Source organism: Rutilus rutilus, assembly GCF_951802725.1.
Source record: "Rutilus rutilus genome assembly, chromosome: 7".
Taxonomy (NCBI): Eukaryota; Metazoa; Chordata; class Actinopteri; order Cypriniformes; family Leuciscidae; genus Rutilus; species Rutilus rutilus.
Genome location: NC_140221.1, coordinates 28,020,592 through 28,038,226, shown reverse-complemented (window position 1 = coordinate 28,038,226; position 17,635 = coordinate 28,020,592). Strand labels below are relative to the sequence as shown.

The 17,635-nt window shown below is 37.3% G+C and overlaps 1 protein-coding gene across 6 annotated transcripts in view; it reads right to left on the bottom strand.

Annotated features, from left to right (window-relative positions):
- garnl3 (GTPase activating Rap/RanGAP domain like 3) overlaps window positions 1-17,635 on the bottom strand; it is a 79,962-nt gene that overhangs the window by 42,729 nt on the left and 19,598 nt on the right. For 4 of the 6 annotated variants that reach the window (XM_084414676.1, XM_084414679.1, XM_084414677.1 and 1 more), the window contains exon 2: window positions 5,844-5,913. In XM_084414676.1, the coding sequence (XP_084270802.1) occupies window positions 5,844-5,913 (70 nt within the window). Of the gene's footprint in view, window positions 1-5,843; window positions 5,914-9,861; window positions 10,256-15,099; window positions 15,486-17,635 lie in introns of those variants that run through there. The other 2 variants (XM_084414680.1, XM_084414678.1) reach the window with 2 other exon arrangements.

Sequence of the window (17,635 nt, the reverse complement as noted above, 5' to 3'; positions counted from 1 at the left end):
CCTGGTCAAGACAATCTCCTGAACTCCAAACTGAATGTCAGAATGGGAAAGAAAGGTGATTTAAGCAATTTTGAGCGTGGCATGGTTGTTGGTGCCAGACGGGCCGGTCTGAGTATTTCACAATCTGCTCAGTTACTGGGATTTTCACGCACAACCATTTCTAGGGTTTACAAAGAATGGTGTGAAAAGGGAAAAACATCCAGTATGCGGCAGTCCTGTGGGCGAAAATGCCTTGTTGATGCTAGAGGTCAGAGGAGAATGGGCCGACTGATTCAAGCTGATAGAAGAGCAACTTTGACTGAAATAACCACTCGTTACAACCGAGGTATGCAGCAAAGCATTTGTGAAGCCACAACACGCACAACCTTGAGACGGATGGGCTACAACAGCAGAAGACCCCACCGGGTACCACTCATCTCCACTACAAATAGGAAAAAGAGGCTACAATTTGCACGAGCTCACCAAAATTGGACAGTTGAAGACTGGAAAAATGTTGCCTGGTCTGATGAGTCTCGATTTCTGTTGAGACATTCAGATGGTAGAGTCAGAATTTGGCGTAAACAGAATGAGAACATGGATCCATCATGCCTTGTTACCACTGTGCAGGCTGGTGGTGGTGGTGTAATGGTGTGGGTGATGTTTTCTTGGCACACTTTAGGCCCCTTAGTGCCAATTGGGCATCGTTTAAATGCCACGGCCTACCTGAGCATTGTTTCTGACCATGTCCATCCCTTTATGACCACCATGTACCCATCCTCTGATGGCTACTTCCAGCAGGATAATGCACCATGTCACAAAGCTCGAATCATTTCAAATTGGTTTCTTGAACATGACAATGAGTTCACTGTACTAAAATGGCCCCCACAGTCACCAGATCTCAACCCAATTGAGCATCTTTGGGATGTGGTGGAACGGGAGCTTCGTGCCCTGGATGTGCATCCCACAAATCTCCATCAACTGCAAGATGCTATCCTATCAATATGGGCCAACATTTCTAAAGAATGCTTTCAGCACCTTGTTGAATCAATGCCACATAGAATTAAGGCAGTTCTGAAGGCGAAAGGGGGTCAAAGACAGTATTAGTATGGTGTTCCTAATAATCCTTTAGGTGAGTGTATATATATAATCTTTTTATATGAATATTCACCAGCATTTTTAAGCCTGTAGGCCACAATCATTTCTGTACACCAAAACATGATGGTTGTGTCTGAAACATAAGGCTGTTGCAACATAGACTCATTTGAATGAGTGAATGAATGAGTCCCTGAAACTCATCCCTGTTTTAATTATTCTTATTTCTTTTTATTATTTTAATTTCTTCTATGTAAAGCACTTTGAATTGCCATTGTGTATGAAATGTGCTATATAAATAAACTTGCCTTGCCTTGCCTTGCCTTGCCTTGCCTTGCCTTGCCTTGCCTTGAATAACGTGCCTCTCTACCTACACTTCTGCAAAACTCCAAAAATGCACCTAACCTATATACAATTTACTGCAGTTTGCAGCTAAAATGACCAGTAGAGAGTGACTATAACAACAACTTTTATTCCTTTTCAAACAAATTATGATTACAGGCTGTGGGATGTGAGATTTTTGTCATCCTTAAATCAAAATAAAATTGTCATTTATCAATAATATCCATTTCTGATAATCCCAGGTGGCAGGTCACACAGGTTTATTTACGTGGTCACGGGAAATGGTCATTCCCTCAACATCGGATCTCAAGACAAAGGCTTCACATTGCATGGCCACAACATAAGGATGACGTTACCTCGACAAAATGTTCTTGTGGCCATGACATATTATCACATTCCCACAAGTTAATATGTCGAGGCCACGACAAAACTAAGTGAACCGAACATGTCCCCTCCCAGTCACTGTATGCTTTAGACATACATAACCAAGCAAATGTGACTACTTAATGACTACAATGCTTATTTTTCGATAGAAATGGAATAATAATTAATTTACTCCTATCAGTTTCTCCATCAAGTGCAATTAAAAACCCACAAGTTCTCTTCATCTGGTTGGTTTTTGAAGGTATTTATAAATGGCCATTGAGAGAGCTGTAAGAATGACTGACAATCAAACAAAGCTCCAGGAAGGGAAAATCCTCACATAAACTTTTTAAATGCATACAAAAGTAAGAAATATAATGGTGAGTGACTGAGAGAGAGAAATTGAATGAGGCATTGAAGAGCACATACAGCGATGTGTCTGAATGGAGAAAAGGTGATGAAATGAAAGAGGGGCATTCAAGCCACTCCATATCAGATTTCTGTTGGAATTATAAAGGTTCTTCAACACATCTTCAACCTGTACAGGTGTGCACTGCAGGTCAGCTTTGTTCTCTCATCTTTGATGTTATCTGCTTTCACAGACTCATGCTGAGTAAGAACTGTCATAGACTTCAGTGATGCTGCTGTTATGATGACAAAGCATTTTTATCTGCTCTCTTTGAAAAACCCCATATGCTTTGTATGCTGATTACAGGTGACCAGGTGACCAGGTGTGATGTGACAAGCTCTGGTAACAAGACCTTTTCCATGTAACAAGGCCTTTTCCATGTCAATCCCAGTTTTTCAGCAATCAACATACAGTATATTAAACATCAAACATGGATTAAAGATTGATTAGAAACATTTGGTATACAAAATGCTGTGATAAACTATAAAAATAATGATAATAATAATTCTACACCAGTGTTATTCAATTATCATTTCCCTCTGATTTTAGGGAGAAGTTATGGGTAGGTTTAGGGGTAGGGATATGGTTAGGAATACATTTACGGTCAGGTATGTTGTTCCAGGATCAACAAAATATGTTGACCCAGGAACGCATCTATCTCTGCAAAATCAGGACGTGCTAATACTACACACATGCATATGTTACATACTTCATTAACGATGGAGAAGTCATCAAATGCAGCACATATTCTGGTGTCCAACAAGAATATTGCATTGGTTTTGGCTGTTGATCTATGATCAGGTCTAATGTCTTGGTTGAGTTTGCCATATGATTATAGGTTGCGGAATTTCTAGATGATGTCTAGCCACTTCTGGAAATGGTTGATCGGCATGTAATACTGTCTAAACAACAGTCATGTTTACATTTGGCCATGATACAATAATGAGAGAATGGAGCACTTGAGAAGCTTTTAACTTAAAACCCTCACACACACGCATTACATACTTCAGCCCTAACATACACACTTTGCACTTAGAGGTCATAAAATCACCTATAAGAGGATCCCTAGAGCTAATGCACTTACATAAATTGACTGAAACATACAGATAGCCAGCCATGCAAGTAGAAATTACATCTACTAAAACATCAAGAGCATTTCCTTGGTTCTCAGGTTGCAGCCAATGAAAAAGTATATAGACCATGGGCGTCAGAACCATTGTATATGGGTGGGACAAGACCCACACACTTTTTAAGACCAATGATATTGGACCCACTTACTTTTACCGTCTCTAATTCAGCGCATTTGTCTTTTCATAGCGCCGTCAGTCAAATCCATTCCACTTGAGGAATTCCCTAATAAATTAAACTCCATTTCCGCTGAATCGCTACATTATATTTCTCAACGAGCCGCAACTGACGAAAGTAACCACCCGTTGTACCCTTCCAGTCAAATATTGCGTTGCAAACATCAATAACAGCTTTAAGTTGTGACCATGACCATGGTATTAGGGGGATAATCCACGGATAGCTGTGCATTTGATGCATGAAGTGGAGGCAAAGAACCGCCCGACGTGAAGTGGAGTTTAGTTTACTTGTTTTAATTAAAAGGCACCAGAATACATGAAATGGTATTTACTCCAGTAAACATTTTTCTGGGGGAGGACCCACCCACTTTTTTTCCCCTTAAGACGCCCATGCTATAGACACAATATATATGTCCCAATAAATCATGCTCTGATCATAATTCAGACAATCAGAGTCTGTGTGGCTAACTACCTTGTGTATGGTTGCACAGAATAATTGTATAGTAATGTGATGATGACGGTCAATACTGATATTTTCCCCTCATGATGATTACACTATTAAACTTAGCAAAACACACACATGCAAGTGTAAATGTAAAATTATGCAAACACTGGCATGAAACCATAACAGAATCAATTAGCAGTATAACATAATAATTGATATAACCGAATAACACTGTCAGACGGATAAATACACGCACCAACCAATGATTCCAACCAAAATAAGAGACATTCTGGAATAATGAATGTAATTAAGCACAGCAATCATTAGAGAAAAAGAGAGAAACAGTACAAGCATGTTTCATAGTAACCTCAGCCTGGTTTAATAAGAGCAATGCGGCAAAGGAAAACAAACAGTAAGAAACAGAATAAAAACAAAAAAATCATATGGAAAAATAAAGACAGACCACATAACAAAAATAAATGCGGCTTGCATGCATACATTTTTTTTTTTTTAAATAAATTGGATATTTCTTGTTTAAAATTTACAACGGATATAAGAAAGGGGCAATGTGCAATCAGATGGTCATTACCACAAAATAAACCCCAACAGAGAGAAGAGGGTCGCGATGTGAAACGTATTACATGGCTACTTACTAAATGAATAAACAGACATGAAATATTGATTCGTTTAAATTATTTTATTATGTGAGAAGACAGAGAGCGTGGAGAGTCCAGGATCGACCTTTCTATGTTTATTTTTGTGGTAGTCACTTTCTGAATAATTATGTAAATTATGTAAAGAGATGACAATTGGAGATGTAATATTGTACTGTCTTGTAGAAACTGTGAAGAAACAGAACACATTCACAGAGTGGTCAGTATTGTCCTGGACAGAAATATCAGAATGAGTGACTGACCAAACTGAATCAAGTATTACAGAGCGCAATGTAGGTACTCTTATGCAAGAGGCAATTATGAGATTATGCTAAATTTTTATCTTCAACACAAAAATTAATTCTTACCAATACTAATGTCATAAAATCATGGTCATAGAATCAAAGTGGTGATCAAAGATCCAGGATTCATAACCTAATTTAAACCCGAAAATAAAGTTTTGGGATTTTGAAAAATGTAAAACAACAACAACAACAAAACGATACAAATACTAAGAAATTCTGAGGTTCATGTGCGTTTTTCGAAACTTTCAAAACAATGAACTTATTATGCTGATAACATAATTTATAATAACAATAAATGCATTTTCATTAGTGGTCTCAGACGTTTGGAAGCCACTGTAGCTTTAGATGCAGTAACAAATGCCCTTCTCTCTCCTTTTCTCACACACATTTACATTCTCCATCTGCCGCGCATGATAATGCATGTGGTTTTGTGACATGGTTCTATCTGACACAAGGTCAGCCATTTCCTTCTACCCACAAACCTCTTGCACGTTTCACATAGGAAGTAACATCTAGTGTGGTATTAAGCCACTTCCTCCATGCAATAATATCTAGGAGAGACAGACACCTCTGAAAAGTAACACACCCACACCAACTCAATACAGCACGTATTTGACCAGTTGAAACACTGAATAATATAAATGATGCTTTACTTGTGGCTATTTAACCTATTGCAAAGCTCCTGCTACTGTAGGGTGAGATTATGTTTATGTGAACTTCATCTCAAGAACAATTTAATTACAAAGATGTACAAATCTCATTTGATGTAACAGACCGAACCACAGATGTATAACACAGACATATAAGAAATCAAGGAGCAACACGAAGCTTCTGCGTTCACAGCAGTGCACAGGCAAAGACAAATAGATTAGAAGGAAGAAGAAGAAGAAGAAGAAGAAGGGGGAGGTAGAATATGAACATTCAGAAGAGCTAAAATATGACAGTCCTCACCAGTTCAACTGATCCATAGTGTTTCCGGCTGAACTCTCCTCTCCTGCACCCAAGATCCTCTGATGCTGAGCTGCAAAAACAGAGCATATAACAATTCAAACTGATTTCATGATGTTTAGTTGCGCACAAATATATATTTTCATTCTCTTGGAAAGAAATGTTGAATGTTTGTGTGTTGTTTGTTATTGTAAATGTGATTTCTAACAGAGAAATTCTTTGCTATTTGACTTATCGTATGTGAACATACAGAGCACACAGATACAGCATTTAGTTTCAATACCAGAAACCTGCATTCCAAAAAGTAGAAGCCTCCACCTCGCAACCCTGTGATGTCGCAGTCTGACACTTTTTGAGTGAGGTTGTTTCAAATTATTAGAGCGAGAACCGAATGCTCAGTGACTCAGCTGACGACTAGACATCACACATCTTCCCAAAACCTTAAAGAGGATCTCTCTCACTGAAAACCACTTCACAGGAAGACCATAAAGGCACTTAAGGTGTGTCATTTCTGTGCCACTACCATCACCAAATTAAATAGCAAAAATAGTAATGTTTTCAAACAGGTTTTCCAAATTTTCCCTGCCAATAAGGTGGCCCACTATAGCAGAACAATCTCTTGCCCTATCAAGTCATTGAGGTGCCTTTTGATTATTATTAATATTAAATAGTTTTTTTAAAGGGAATATAACTTTAAATAATGTAACATATACACACACACACAAGCCCTGTCCTCCATTGGCTGGACAAACACACAGTCCCACCTAAAAACTTTTACCATTGGTCGAGCCAGTGTTGGTATGTCAGGTTGAGATGCTCAAACAAACAAAAAGCCATCATAAGAGCAAGTGTTTACTCTTCAGAGGCATCAACCTACGACTGTCATACTTATAGATGTCTCTGTATATTAAACTGGGATATGAAAAAGTATTCAAAAAATACAAACCACCTTTAATAATGCTGCTGTTTTAGCTAACTACTTGTGATTCTGGCGAACTGATATGCAGTACTATTTTCTTTTTCATAACATGTGCTTTATCGAAGACAGCATCTCCTCTGACTAAGGTTTAAAGAATGTACAGTATATGCTGAGCCACATGAATGCAAACATTTATTATAGCCATTTCACTTCAAGTGCAATGTAAATAGTGCATGTGAGCAAACACATTTCCTCTGTGTGAGGGCTATCATTATGTTTCCATTAGTGCAGAAAGCAGCTAAGAATGTCTTTACGGACAACAGAAGAGATACTGCTCATGCTGTGATAAGATATAACCAGGTGGAATCTGCAGACACGGTTTGCATTTTTGAGCTGGATTTAAATATTGAAAAATGTGTTTAACAACTCTTATTTGTAGCTAAAATTGGCCAAAATATTTAATAAATTAAATAATGAATTAAATCCTGAATTCTGCAGATCTTTTTTATTCATGCATTCTTTATGTGGCTTCAGAAGAAGTTTAAACATAGATGCCTCTTTTCCTATGCACCTCTGATATGCACAATGGCTCTCAGATGGGGTAAGGAAGATGGTTAATTGAAAGAGGGGGAACAATTAAACGAGATAAAAGGTCGACTTCAGAAATGGCCTCATAATCCTGTCAGACTGACCCACTGTTGAATTACCGTCAGATACTAGAAGCATGTCTTTGACTGAGAGCATTTAAAGACAAATGCACAAGTGATTCTACAGTACAAGAAAGGAGTGGCTCATCACTAGATGATTTACCGTGGCACGGGGCTGAAAGAAAGCTGCTTTCCCAAATTCAGAAATACTACCCTGGATGAGAATACAGTTAACAGATGAGGACATAAAGACGTCTTAAGATGCAGAACGTCTTATTGTTTCATTCATATCTTCAAACAAACCTTTCATTGTCGCTCATGATTGAATGGTTCTGTTGATAAAAAGAAGAAGAATCTGAAAGATGTCACAAAAATGAGATTATTCTTACGAAAAGAAATCCTAAACGTGACCGGCAGATGACCGTGTTTGAGATTATGATAATGATGACAGCAACAGCATGACATAATTAGAGTAGCCATTACCCTCTGGTGATACTTAGAAACCAAATACGGTCAAGTTTGTTAACAGTAATCACTCCTGTTATGCATCTGCAATAATAATTTAGTGATAATGGTCTGGCATGATATCATGTTTCCAATGATGCACAGCTCAATGCCTCAGACATTTTCAGACCACGCATCTCTGATGTCTTGCCATATGACCGAAGAAAAGGTTACAAGTGATGCTGACACACAGTCTGACAACGAACATCTGACATCGCAATCATTAACAACAAAATTGCACTCTGAGCTCCGACTTTCTTATTATGCGCCAACACTGCTGTTGGAAAAAGCAATGGCACTGTTAAAACAGATTAATATAATTAAGCCACCAATAACTGCAACGATAGTTCAGGGACCTTGCCTTTGGAGAATATGTGTGATAAATCTGGATAACAGAGATAAACATACAGTATTGGATAGAAAGAAATAATGTAAGAGAAAGTCACTTATTTTAATTGAAAGATGAACACAACTTAAAGTATTTTTCTGGGATTGGTGGTGATAATTCAGTAGCAGGCTAGCTGAAATATGAGTCTGTATATGAATTATATTGTGAGTTTAAAGAGCGCTGACACATGATCTGTCATTCTGTACTGAGTGTTAGGCCTATGTGAGTGGATTTGTTTTGTAAAAAAAAAAAAATGCTGTTGCTGTAAAGATGTGTAATACACTTCTGCTACATTTAGCTGGGACATGTCAACAGATGGAATTGTGCTTTTTTTGAGGTTACATTAGTTGTCATGTAAATAATTGCAGAGTGACATCACACTCGCTTCAAATTACCTCAGATTCAATGCGGTGCTCGGGAAAACCACCTGCTATGATTGCGAATGCCTCACAAATGTCACAACACTTCACCATGGCAAGGAATACACTATACCGTCTTAAAATGAACAGCAAATTAATATTTAGGTCGTTCCTCTTTTCTTTCATATTTTAATCAGAGAAAACATCATGTTTATGGTGACACCAGTCACTGTGGCGCATGGATGTCCATTCTACCGAGGCATTTGCATGAATAATTTACTGTTTTTCCGCACTAGTATATCCCACTACACAGTGCATGGGAAAGTCTAAAACATTGTTTCATCAGGACTGTAGGCCTATCCTAGAGGTTAAGACAAAACAGTGACTTTTTCCTCTTCCCCACCTGAATTTACTCTGAACACTTGCGATGCAAAGACTTGTGTGGACTATGTATGTACAAATATGACTGCAGTACTGAAGATAAATAAGAGCACAGCTTCTTCTTAAAGAGACAGTTCACACAGAAATGAAAATTCTGTTTTAACTCACTCTCATGTTGTTTCTAATCTGTAGGCCTATATGACTTCTGATCACAGAATGAGATGTTAAACAAAATGAGTTACTCCATACAATGAAAGTGAATGATGATTGAGACTGTAATTCTGCTTTACATCTGACGGGGGAAAAAATCATACAGGGTTTAGAACAATGAGGGTGAGTAAATGATGACATTATTTTCGGTGAAGTGTTCCTTTAAGATTATTAAACCGCAATTATTATTAAGACACAAACACACACGCACGCACACACACACACACACACACACACACACACACACACACACACACACACACACACACACACACACACACACACATACATAGATACATACATAAATACATACATACATTTAGAATAATTAAAATATAAGCTTGAAATAACAGTTTGTAAAAAGAAAAATGAATGATTAAGTTGCAAGTGCATATTTCCAATATCCGCATCTAATATGTTGATTGATCACTCCTGGAAGGGAGCCGCTTGTTGCACGTTGAAATGAGATGTGTGTTGAGTAGTAAGCTATAACCCCTGATACTGCTGCAATGACTGTGTCACAATAACCCACACAAACCAACATCTGATATTGAATATCTCGTTTTAAATATCAATATTTATAAACATGAAATACAGTAACTGAATGATTTACCGTTGGTTGAAACTCAACAGTTTGTTCGCAGCAGGGTCTGCAGCGCTCATGGCCCCATGCGATGTTATTTTTTCCCGCAGTCCAAGTTCTTCTGTCCCTCGCCTTTTTTCTTATTCTTCTCTTTCAAAGAGACAGATTAGGAACCATCATTTCCCCTACAGCTGCGCGTGCTGCTGTATCCCTTCATTACGCTGCCTTTTTAGTGGGCTGTTGGTAGTAGCGCGTTTCTGCCGGTCGGCGGTCGCTTTCTTTAATACACCTGATGGACGCAGTGGTTAGATTCATATGGACACACAGGACACACCTCACGCGTAACTGAACATTCAAGAAACAGATTCTCCTGGACTGGAGCGCCGTGCTCGTGACCGAGAAAGTCAGGTGGGGAGCTTGTCAACGACCGCATATTGTATTCTCTCAGCAGTAGACCCGTTGCAAAATGATAAAAGACGAGAAAATATTGAAGTAGCCTAGCTCATAAATGAGCAGCGACGGACACACAACACATCATCGGGGTAACACACCACACCAAATTAATGCTAGGCTATACATCAAATGCAAACAACAATAACAGCAACAAAAAACTTTTAAAATAAAATCAAAATAAATGTGATTGTTCATGCAGTTAATTCAAATACCAAGGCGACTCATATGGTAATTTATATTGCCTAGGCATATTAAAACGTAATTTTAACAATAATTTACAATGAAAGCCTAGGCTATATTTTGCTGTGTTAAGTAAAATATACATTTTATTTTTACACAAACTAAAATACTTATTTTTTTTGTATTGACTTGTATTTAATTATTTGACTTGAAAAGGAATCTTGGAATTAACCAATTAATCTGTAGTTCAGACAATGCCAGTTTCTCACATCCCTCTCTCTCTCTCTTTTACATACAGAAACACTTGGTGAAATATTTTAATTGGAATATTTAATTGCCTTTGTGGCAAAGTGATTTAAAGGGTTTGAAAGATTATTATTAATTGAGTGCATTCACTAATATACCGAGCATCTTTTTATTAGTAAAATGTCCTTCCGTGTCTGTTAGTTTTGCTGTCAACATCATTTCTGAGGCATTTACAGGCACTGCCTATGGTGCATTGAACAGCATGTAACGGTACCCGAGATCATCATGCTGTTGAGCTAGACAACTTCTCCTCATGACACTCATTTACATTAGAAAGATTCCGACTTGCATGATTTTAAATAATGTCACAATTTTAAACAATGTCACAATTTTAAATAATGTCGTGATTTTAAATTATGTCGCTGTGACTTACAGCTGCTTTATCATGTAAATGAATAACTGTTGTCACCAGCTTTGTATGCAAACACATTTTGAGTCCATGCAAATGAGGATAATTTTTCCACTGGGTTTTATTTCAAAAGGCAGAGCATTAGCCATATGTGTTTGCATGCATGTGAATGCGTGCATGTTTTGACATCTGTCTCCAAGGACACTACGCACTTTGCATTCACAAAATGGACTGAGAACAGCAACCACTAATGAAAAGCATCCCTCCTGCTGTTTATGTGTTTCTAGACAGTGTTTTTTGCCCTTATGATCTCATAACCTTCATTCTTCTTTCCACTGTCTATCCATAATCCTCCTGTCTAGCACAGAAGTAAGGGGTGCAATGAGGTCATTGTTCACACAATAACCTTTTCTTTTCATTTAATCTCTCTCTCTCTCTTGACTCACCCTCACTGTCTGATGATGTCACACATAGTTTAAATGAGTTAGCGAGACAGAAAGAAAGACTTGCGTATATTAAGGAATATAAGAATCCTGAGATATGCAATAGGAAGTGAGCAGATATTTAATTTCAGACTGTTTATTACTCTTCATAATTATTGCTAGTGGAACAGCATGTTATTAGCCAAACTGAGTCTACGTCTACATTAATCCGGATAGATTTGAAAACAGAGTGTTCGTTTCAAACCGCTCTCGCTCTCTGTCCACACTAGCGTTTTCAAGTGTTTTCCAAAAGTTTCTTGTCCACACTGAATGTCGTAAAATGCTAAATTAATCTTATAGCGCATGCGTAAACCCTCATAAAAGCTCAGATGATACAGACAGACCTATACATAATCAAGTTATTACGTAATTCTTCTGGTAGGATCATTTTATTTAGCAAAATATCTCACCATTCATTGATGCGTCCAGGCCGCACTCACTCACCATTATATGTTTGGTCTAAAACGCAACTGCTCTCATGTTTTGCCGTAGGACTGTGATATGAAGAGTGTGCAAAGTAACATTTTAGCAACTGTGTGAAAGTGAAAGCACATAGGCACAATACCGGTAGAAACATGAATATCTATGGGTTCAATTTGCGTCACACGATTAAACTTACGTCATCGGTTTTAAATACCTCTAAACAGGGCCATTTCTAGGCATAGGCAAACTAGGCCGCAAACAGCTGGGGGGCGCCAGTGAGAGCCCCCGCCCCACCAAGAGGTTTTCTTTTATATATATTTTTTTTATATATCTGAACAGTCGTTGTTGTACGTTAGAAACTCACATTGATTTCTTTGAAATGAGGCGGCAAAGATGACACCGACACGGATATATGCCGTGACCTGAAAGTGTTGGGGTGGCTAGAATCCCGCCTAGGGTGCCAAAAAGGCTAGAAACGGCCCTGCCTCTAAATAATAATGTATCCACTTTGGAGAGCGTTTTCAAAACGCTTAGTTTTTGTTGCTAAAAACGCTGTCTCGGTGTGGACAGAAGGTTTAAACGGAGAGCAAAAGATGTGTTCTCAAACGAAACCATATTAGTGTGGACCAGGCCTGAGGCTTGCAGTAACAAACTCCAACACAAATGTAACATAAGCAGCGTATCTGGTATGCAAGTCCCTCCCTGATGACATCACAGGTAGTAATGGGATGATTGGGAAGAGGTAATGATGTGTTTTATGTGAAATTTTATGAGATTATATTTTTAAGTGTAAGGACAACACAATTGATTATTAAATGAATCAATTTATAAAGGAATTTGAATGACTTTATGCAATCCACTTGGGGGAAAAAAGCACTGAAAACAGGTAAAGTTATAAAAGAACTGCAAATTTTGTCTGGAAACTGATGAACAGAAGAAAATCAAACCATTTATATTTAGAATTGTACATAAAATCCAGCTGAGCATGCATGTGGTGTTTTAGTGCTGAATAGTTTGTTTTCAGGTGTGTGTGTGTGTGCACAGGCTTTTGTGTGTGTTTGTAACCTAACTCTTTTGTCTCGAGGCTTGTGGGTATTATAGCACCAAATGAAATGTGCGGTTGAGCACCTCATTGTCAATAAAAGAGTTCAAATTACAGGTGCAGTAATCACATACAGGTACCCCACACACACACACACACGTCACAACAATACACACGTATACACTTTACAAAAAAACATTACACAATAGTCTTAACCATAATGAAATTTTTCGACTAAAGTCGCACACGCAAAATCCAGATGCTAATGACTATAAACAACAGACAGGTGCAGGGTAGTCACATTAGAAACAGCTAGTCTTTGAAAAATTCAGCACACGATCACAGAGAGAACAACAGCATTCATCTTCCAGCTGAATAGCACATCAGACAGGACTGTGTAAGTTGTGTCCTTGTTAAAGAGCTATGCTTTGAATGTGTGGTCAGGAAGAGTGAAGCAGTTGAATACTGAAGCAGATCAAACTTTCAAAGTATGTGTGGAAGAGGGGATCTTGTGAGCAAGCTGAAAAACAAATCTGTCTCACTGAAATGTGGATCATGCAAACACATTATTCTCTTCACAACATGTTTATTATACTGCATACAAACTTTAAATGGGCACATATAATCACTCTATCAATCACTTTAAAACTAATGTTTTGAAACTCTAAAAACATACTTTCAGAATGTAAAACATATATTTATTGACAGTAGAAAAATAGCTCCACAACTTTCTGACATCCAATGACTGAATTTAACAAATACATACACCTGCACACCTACATTTACACGCCTACCTGTTCACTATTCAGAAACTTGGCCGAAACTTTCTTAATAAAGAATGAAATGTTAGAAAAAATGTTTCAGACTTTGCAAAGAGGCTGTTGTTGTTATTGACAGCAATGTAAGTATAGTTTGTGAGTACATTTCACATGCTATGAGCACATTTACTGTACATACTGGCACAGAAGCATGACATTCTACTATAAGCACTATAGCTTCTGCATTTAGCCTCAGTGGCCACTGCAACTTCTGGTGGAGTGCAGGGTACAGAAATCTTGAGTGAAAAAAAAAAAGAATTAAGCACAAATGTATATATTGCAGAATTGTCCCACAACAGGACAAAGCAATATTGATATGATCCACCTTTTCGCTAAAGGTATTAAATACTTCTCATGTTTTAATATATTACAATGTTATATTTACTATAGTTGATAATATATATACACTGTATTATAATAAAATACTGACAGTTTTTAGAAATATGACAGAAAAATTGTGCTATGAGAGAATATACTGGAAGCTGAGATTTTAGCGGAAATACTGTATGTAGGCAGTCGCTGTGCATAGAATCCATTAGAGAGAAGGTGGAAAATGGTCATAAATAACCAATTTCTAAGTATTGTTAGTGCAAAACACTATACAGTGTAACATTAACACTAAAATGTATGATATGACCTTGAATAACAGTAGTAGACTTGAAACAATATCACACAACTACATAAAGCAGCAATTTCCCCCACAGCTTGAGGCAAAATCAGCTCCACAGCAAAGCTTCTAGCCAACATTTCTATTCTGCCTCAACATATATCATGTACTACTGCAAGATCCTTGGCAGTTCTCTTTTGTGTAAAATAGGATCCTTTTGATAAACCAAAATATATCTTACATCAGTTTAAATGCTTTGCAGCAACAACTTGCAGAAGACAAGTACTAATTGCTGGTCTTTCCAAAAACATCAGATGGCTGGGAAAGTACAACTATCCCTGGTTCTTCTTGCTGCTTTGTAACTATCAGGCACAACGCTGATCCGAGTACATACCTTACAAACAAATCTTTCTGAAACTACATTTCTATTTGCATACAAATTGAATTTGTATTTTTATACACAGAGACTTGCTTGGCATCAGCTAGTTTATGCATCTGCAACATTCAAACATTAGATCTGCTCAGCTAAAGTGAAAGAATGTGTCCAAAAAACCCTGAATGGGATTTTACAATATAAAATCAATACAACCCCCCCACCCCCCCCTTACCTTTCGGTGTTCTGATACTTTAAGCAGATCATGGGTGAGTCTTTGACTTCTGGGGGGTTGCAGGAAAAAAAGCTCAAAATGGCAAAGTTGAAATCCTTGCAAAAGTAAAGATGTCAATCATTGAAACAACAAAAACATTATTAAAATCCTCATTGTTCATCATCAACAAGATCCTCGTAAGTCGACTTAAACCCATTCACTGCTCCCATCATGAATGTTGTGGACCATCAGAAGATTTTCTTTTGTTTTTTGTAAATAAAAGTAGGCCGATAGAGCGACACAGAATAACTGTCTGGCAGAATTCTTCTGTGAGTATTTGTTGTTGTCTGTATACCTGAGAACATGAAATGTGTTGATAGATAATCCTGTAATACCACACCACTGATCCTCTGCTCTCTCTCACACACACACCTTGGAGAGCAAAGATCGAGTGGGCCCAAAATCACATGAACATATTGTGTGTTTCCTTGCCAAGTACAGACTTAAGCACAGCACGATCTTTTCCCACATAGATCAGCCTTGATGTAAAGCACACTCACTGACAGCATGCTATACAAAATCAGCATTTTGCACCATCAACAAAAACACTTTCCATATTGAGTATTCCAATCATTTGCTAAATGCTGGCTTTCATGGGAACTGGTGACAGAATTTTCATTTTTGGGTGAAAACAGACAGAATAACTGAATCAATTCTAACAAAAATGTCGACTATTTAGAACTTAAAATCGATTTGCTTATAGGTTGATTTTATAATAATATGTGACCCTGGACCACAAAACCAGTCACATGGGTAATTTTTTTTAAATTGAGATTTATACATCTCATATATAAATAAGAATAAATAAGCTTTCCATTGATGTATGGTTTGTTAGAATAGGACAATATCTGGCTGAGATACAACTTTGAAAATCTGGAATTTGAGGGTCCAAAAAAATCGAAACATTGAGAAAATCGCCTTTAAAGTTGTCCATTTATGTTCGCGATTGTGCTGCATTCATTCACAAAAATAAATGTTTTATATATTTACAGTAGGAAATGTACAAAATATCTTCGTGGAACATAATCTTTACTTAATATCTTAAAGATTTTTGCTATAAAAGAAAAATGTATAATTTTGACCCATAGCCTACAATGTATTGTTGGCTATTGCCACAAATATACCCGTGCGACATGTGACTGGTTTTGTGATCCAGGGTCACATATATTAATGTATGTTTACATTTTCTATTTGTACAAAGCACAATAAAAACATTAGTAAAGCATCAAAATTCATTAGGACCCTTTCCTTTTAGTGGAAGAAAACAATGCAAATGCATAATTAGCAATCAAACAGCCTTTGAATAATATGCTAACAATATTGCATTATTATAGAGGCCTAAAAGTTTTTGCATTAATTTGTAATCTTTCGTTATTTAGTTAGTTATGCTATGTTACCAACATTTATCCAGTAATTTAGAAATATCAATAAGGGGGTGATATTTGAGTGTAAATGTGACTTGTTTAACAGTGGCTAACCCTCTATGGGAGTTATAGTGAAATCACAGCTAGAAAAAAATAATTACTATATATTTTACATATATTTAAGACTAAAATAATTTTTCAGAACTAGATTTCTACATCTGACCTTTGATCTTTTTTAAGGGTGCCATCATTTATAACTGACTTCGTCCTATTAGGGTAAATTCTTTTTGGCAAATTGTCTGAAATGTCACACACATTCAAATGCATTTTCACTGTCTGAAAAGTACAGTAGTAAAAAGGTCTTAGTGTTTCAAAAAAAAACATTAAAAACTCTATTAAAGTGCCACTATTATGGCATTTGAAAGGTTCCTATTTTTGTTTTGGGAGTCCCCAACAACAAGTTTACATGCATGCAAGGACAAAAAACACTTTCATTGTCTAATAATATGCATTTATTTTTACCTTAAAGGGCACCTATTATGCAAAATTCACTTTTACATGGTGTTTGAACATAAATGTGTGTTGGCAGTGTGTGAGCAAAACCACCCTAGAATGATAAAAATCCACCCAGTGTTTTTTTTACAATCTCAATAAAACATAAGCATTGTCTTAGAACGAGCTGTTCTAAGATTGCTCTCACTGTGACGTAGAATTGCGCAAGCCCCACCGACGTGGTTTGATTGACACTGTGGTTTTGGCATAGACCCCGCCCTCGGTGATCTGTACACCATCCTCCATTGTTTCAACGACAGCCGGTAATGTCTCCTAAGAAACATAAGTGTTCTGTTGTGGGATGTAATAATGAACATAGTAGTCTTCACTACTTCCGACATCAGAGCCACTGAAAACGCAGTGGATGGATTTTATTTACTAAGGAAAGGTGCCACTTACACTTCCAAAATATGTTTGCGCGAATCATTTTCTGACTGACTGTTTTGAGAACGAGGGTCAATTCAAAGCAGGTCTTGCTTCAAAGTTAATCCTCAAGTGTGGATTGTTGCCTACTGTTCGCGATCCAACGTCACCTCCAGAAGAAGTAAGTGTGTTTTATGATTTTTGAGCAAATAGTCATT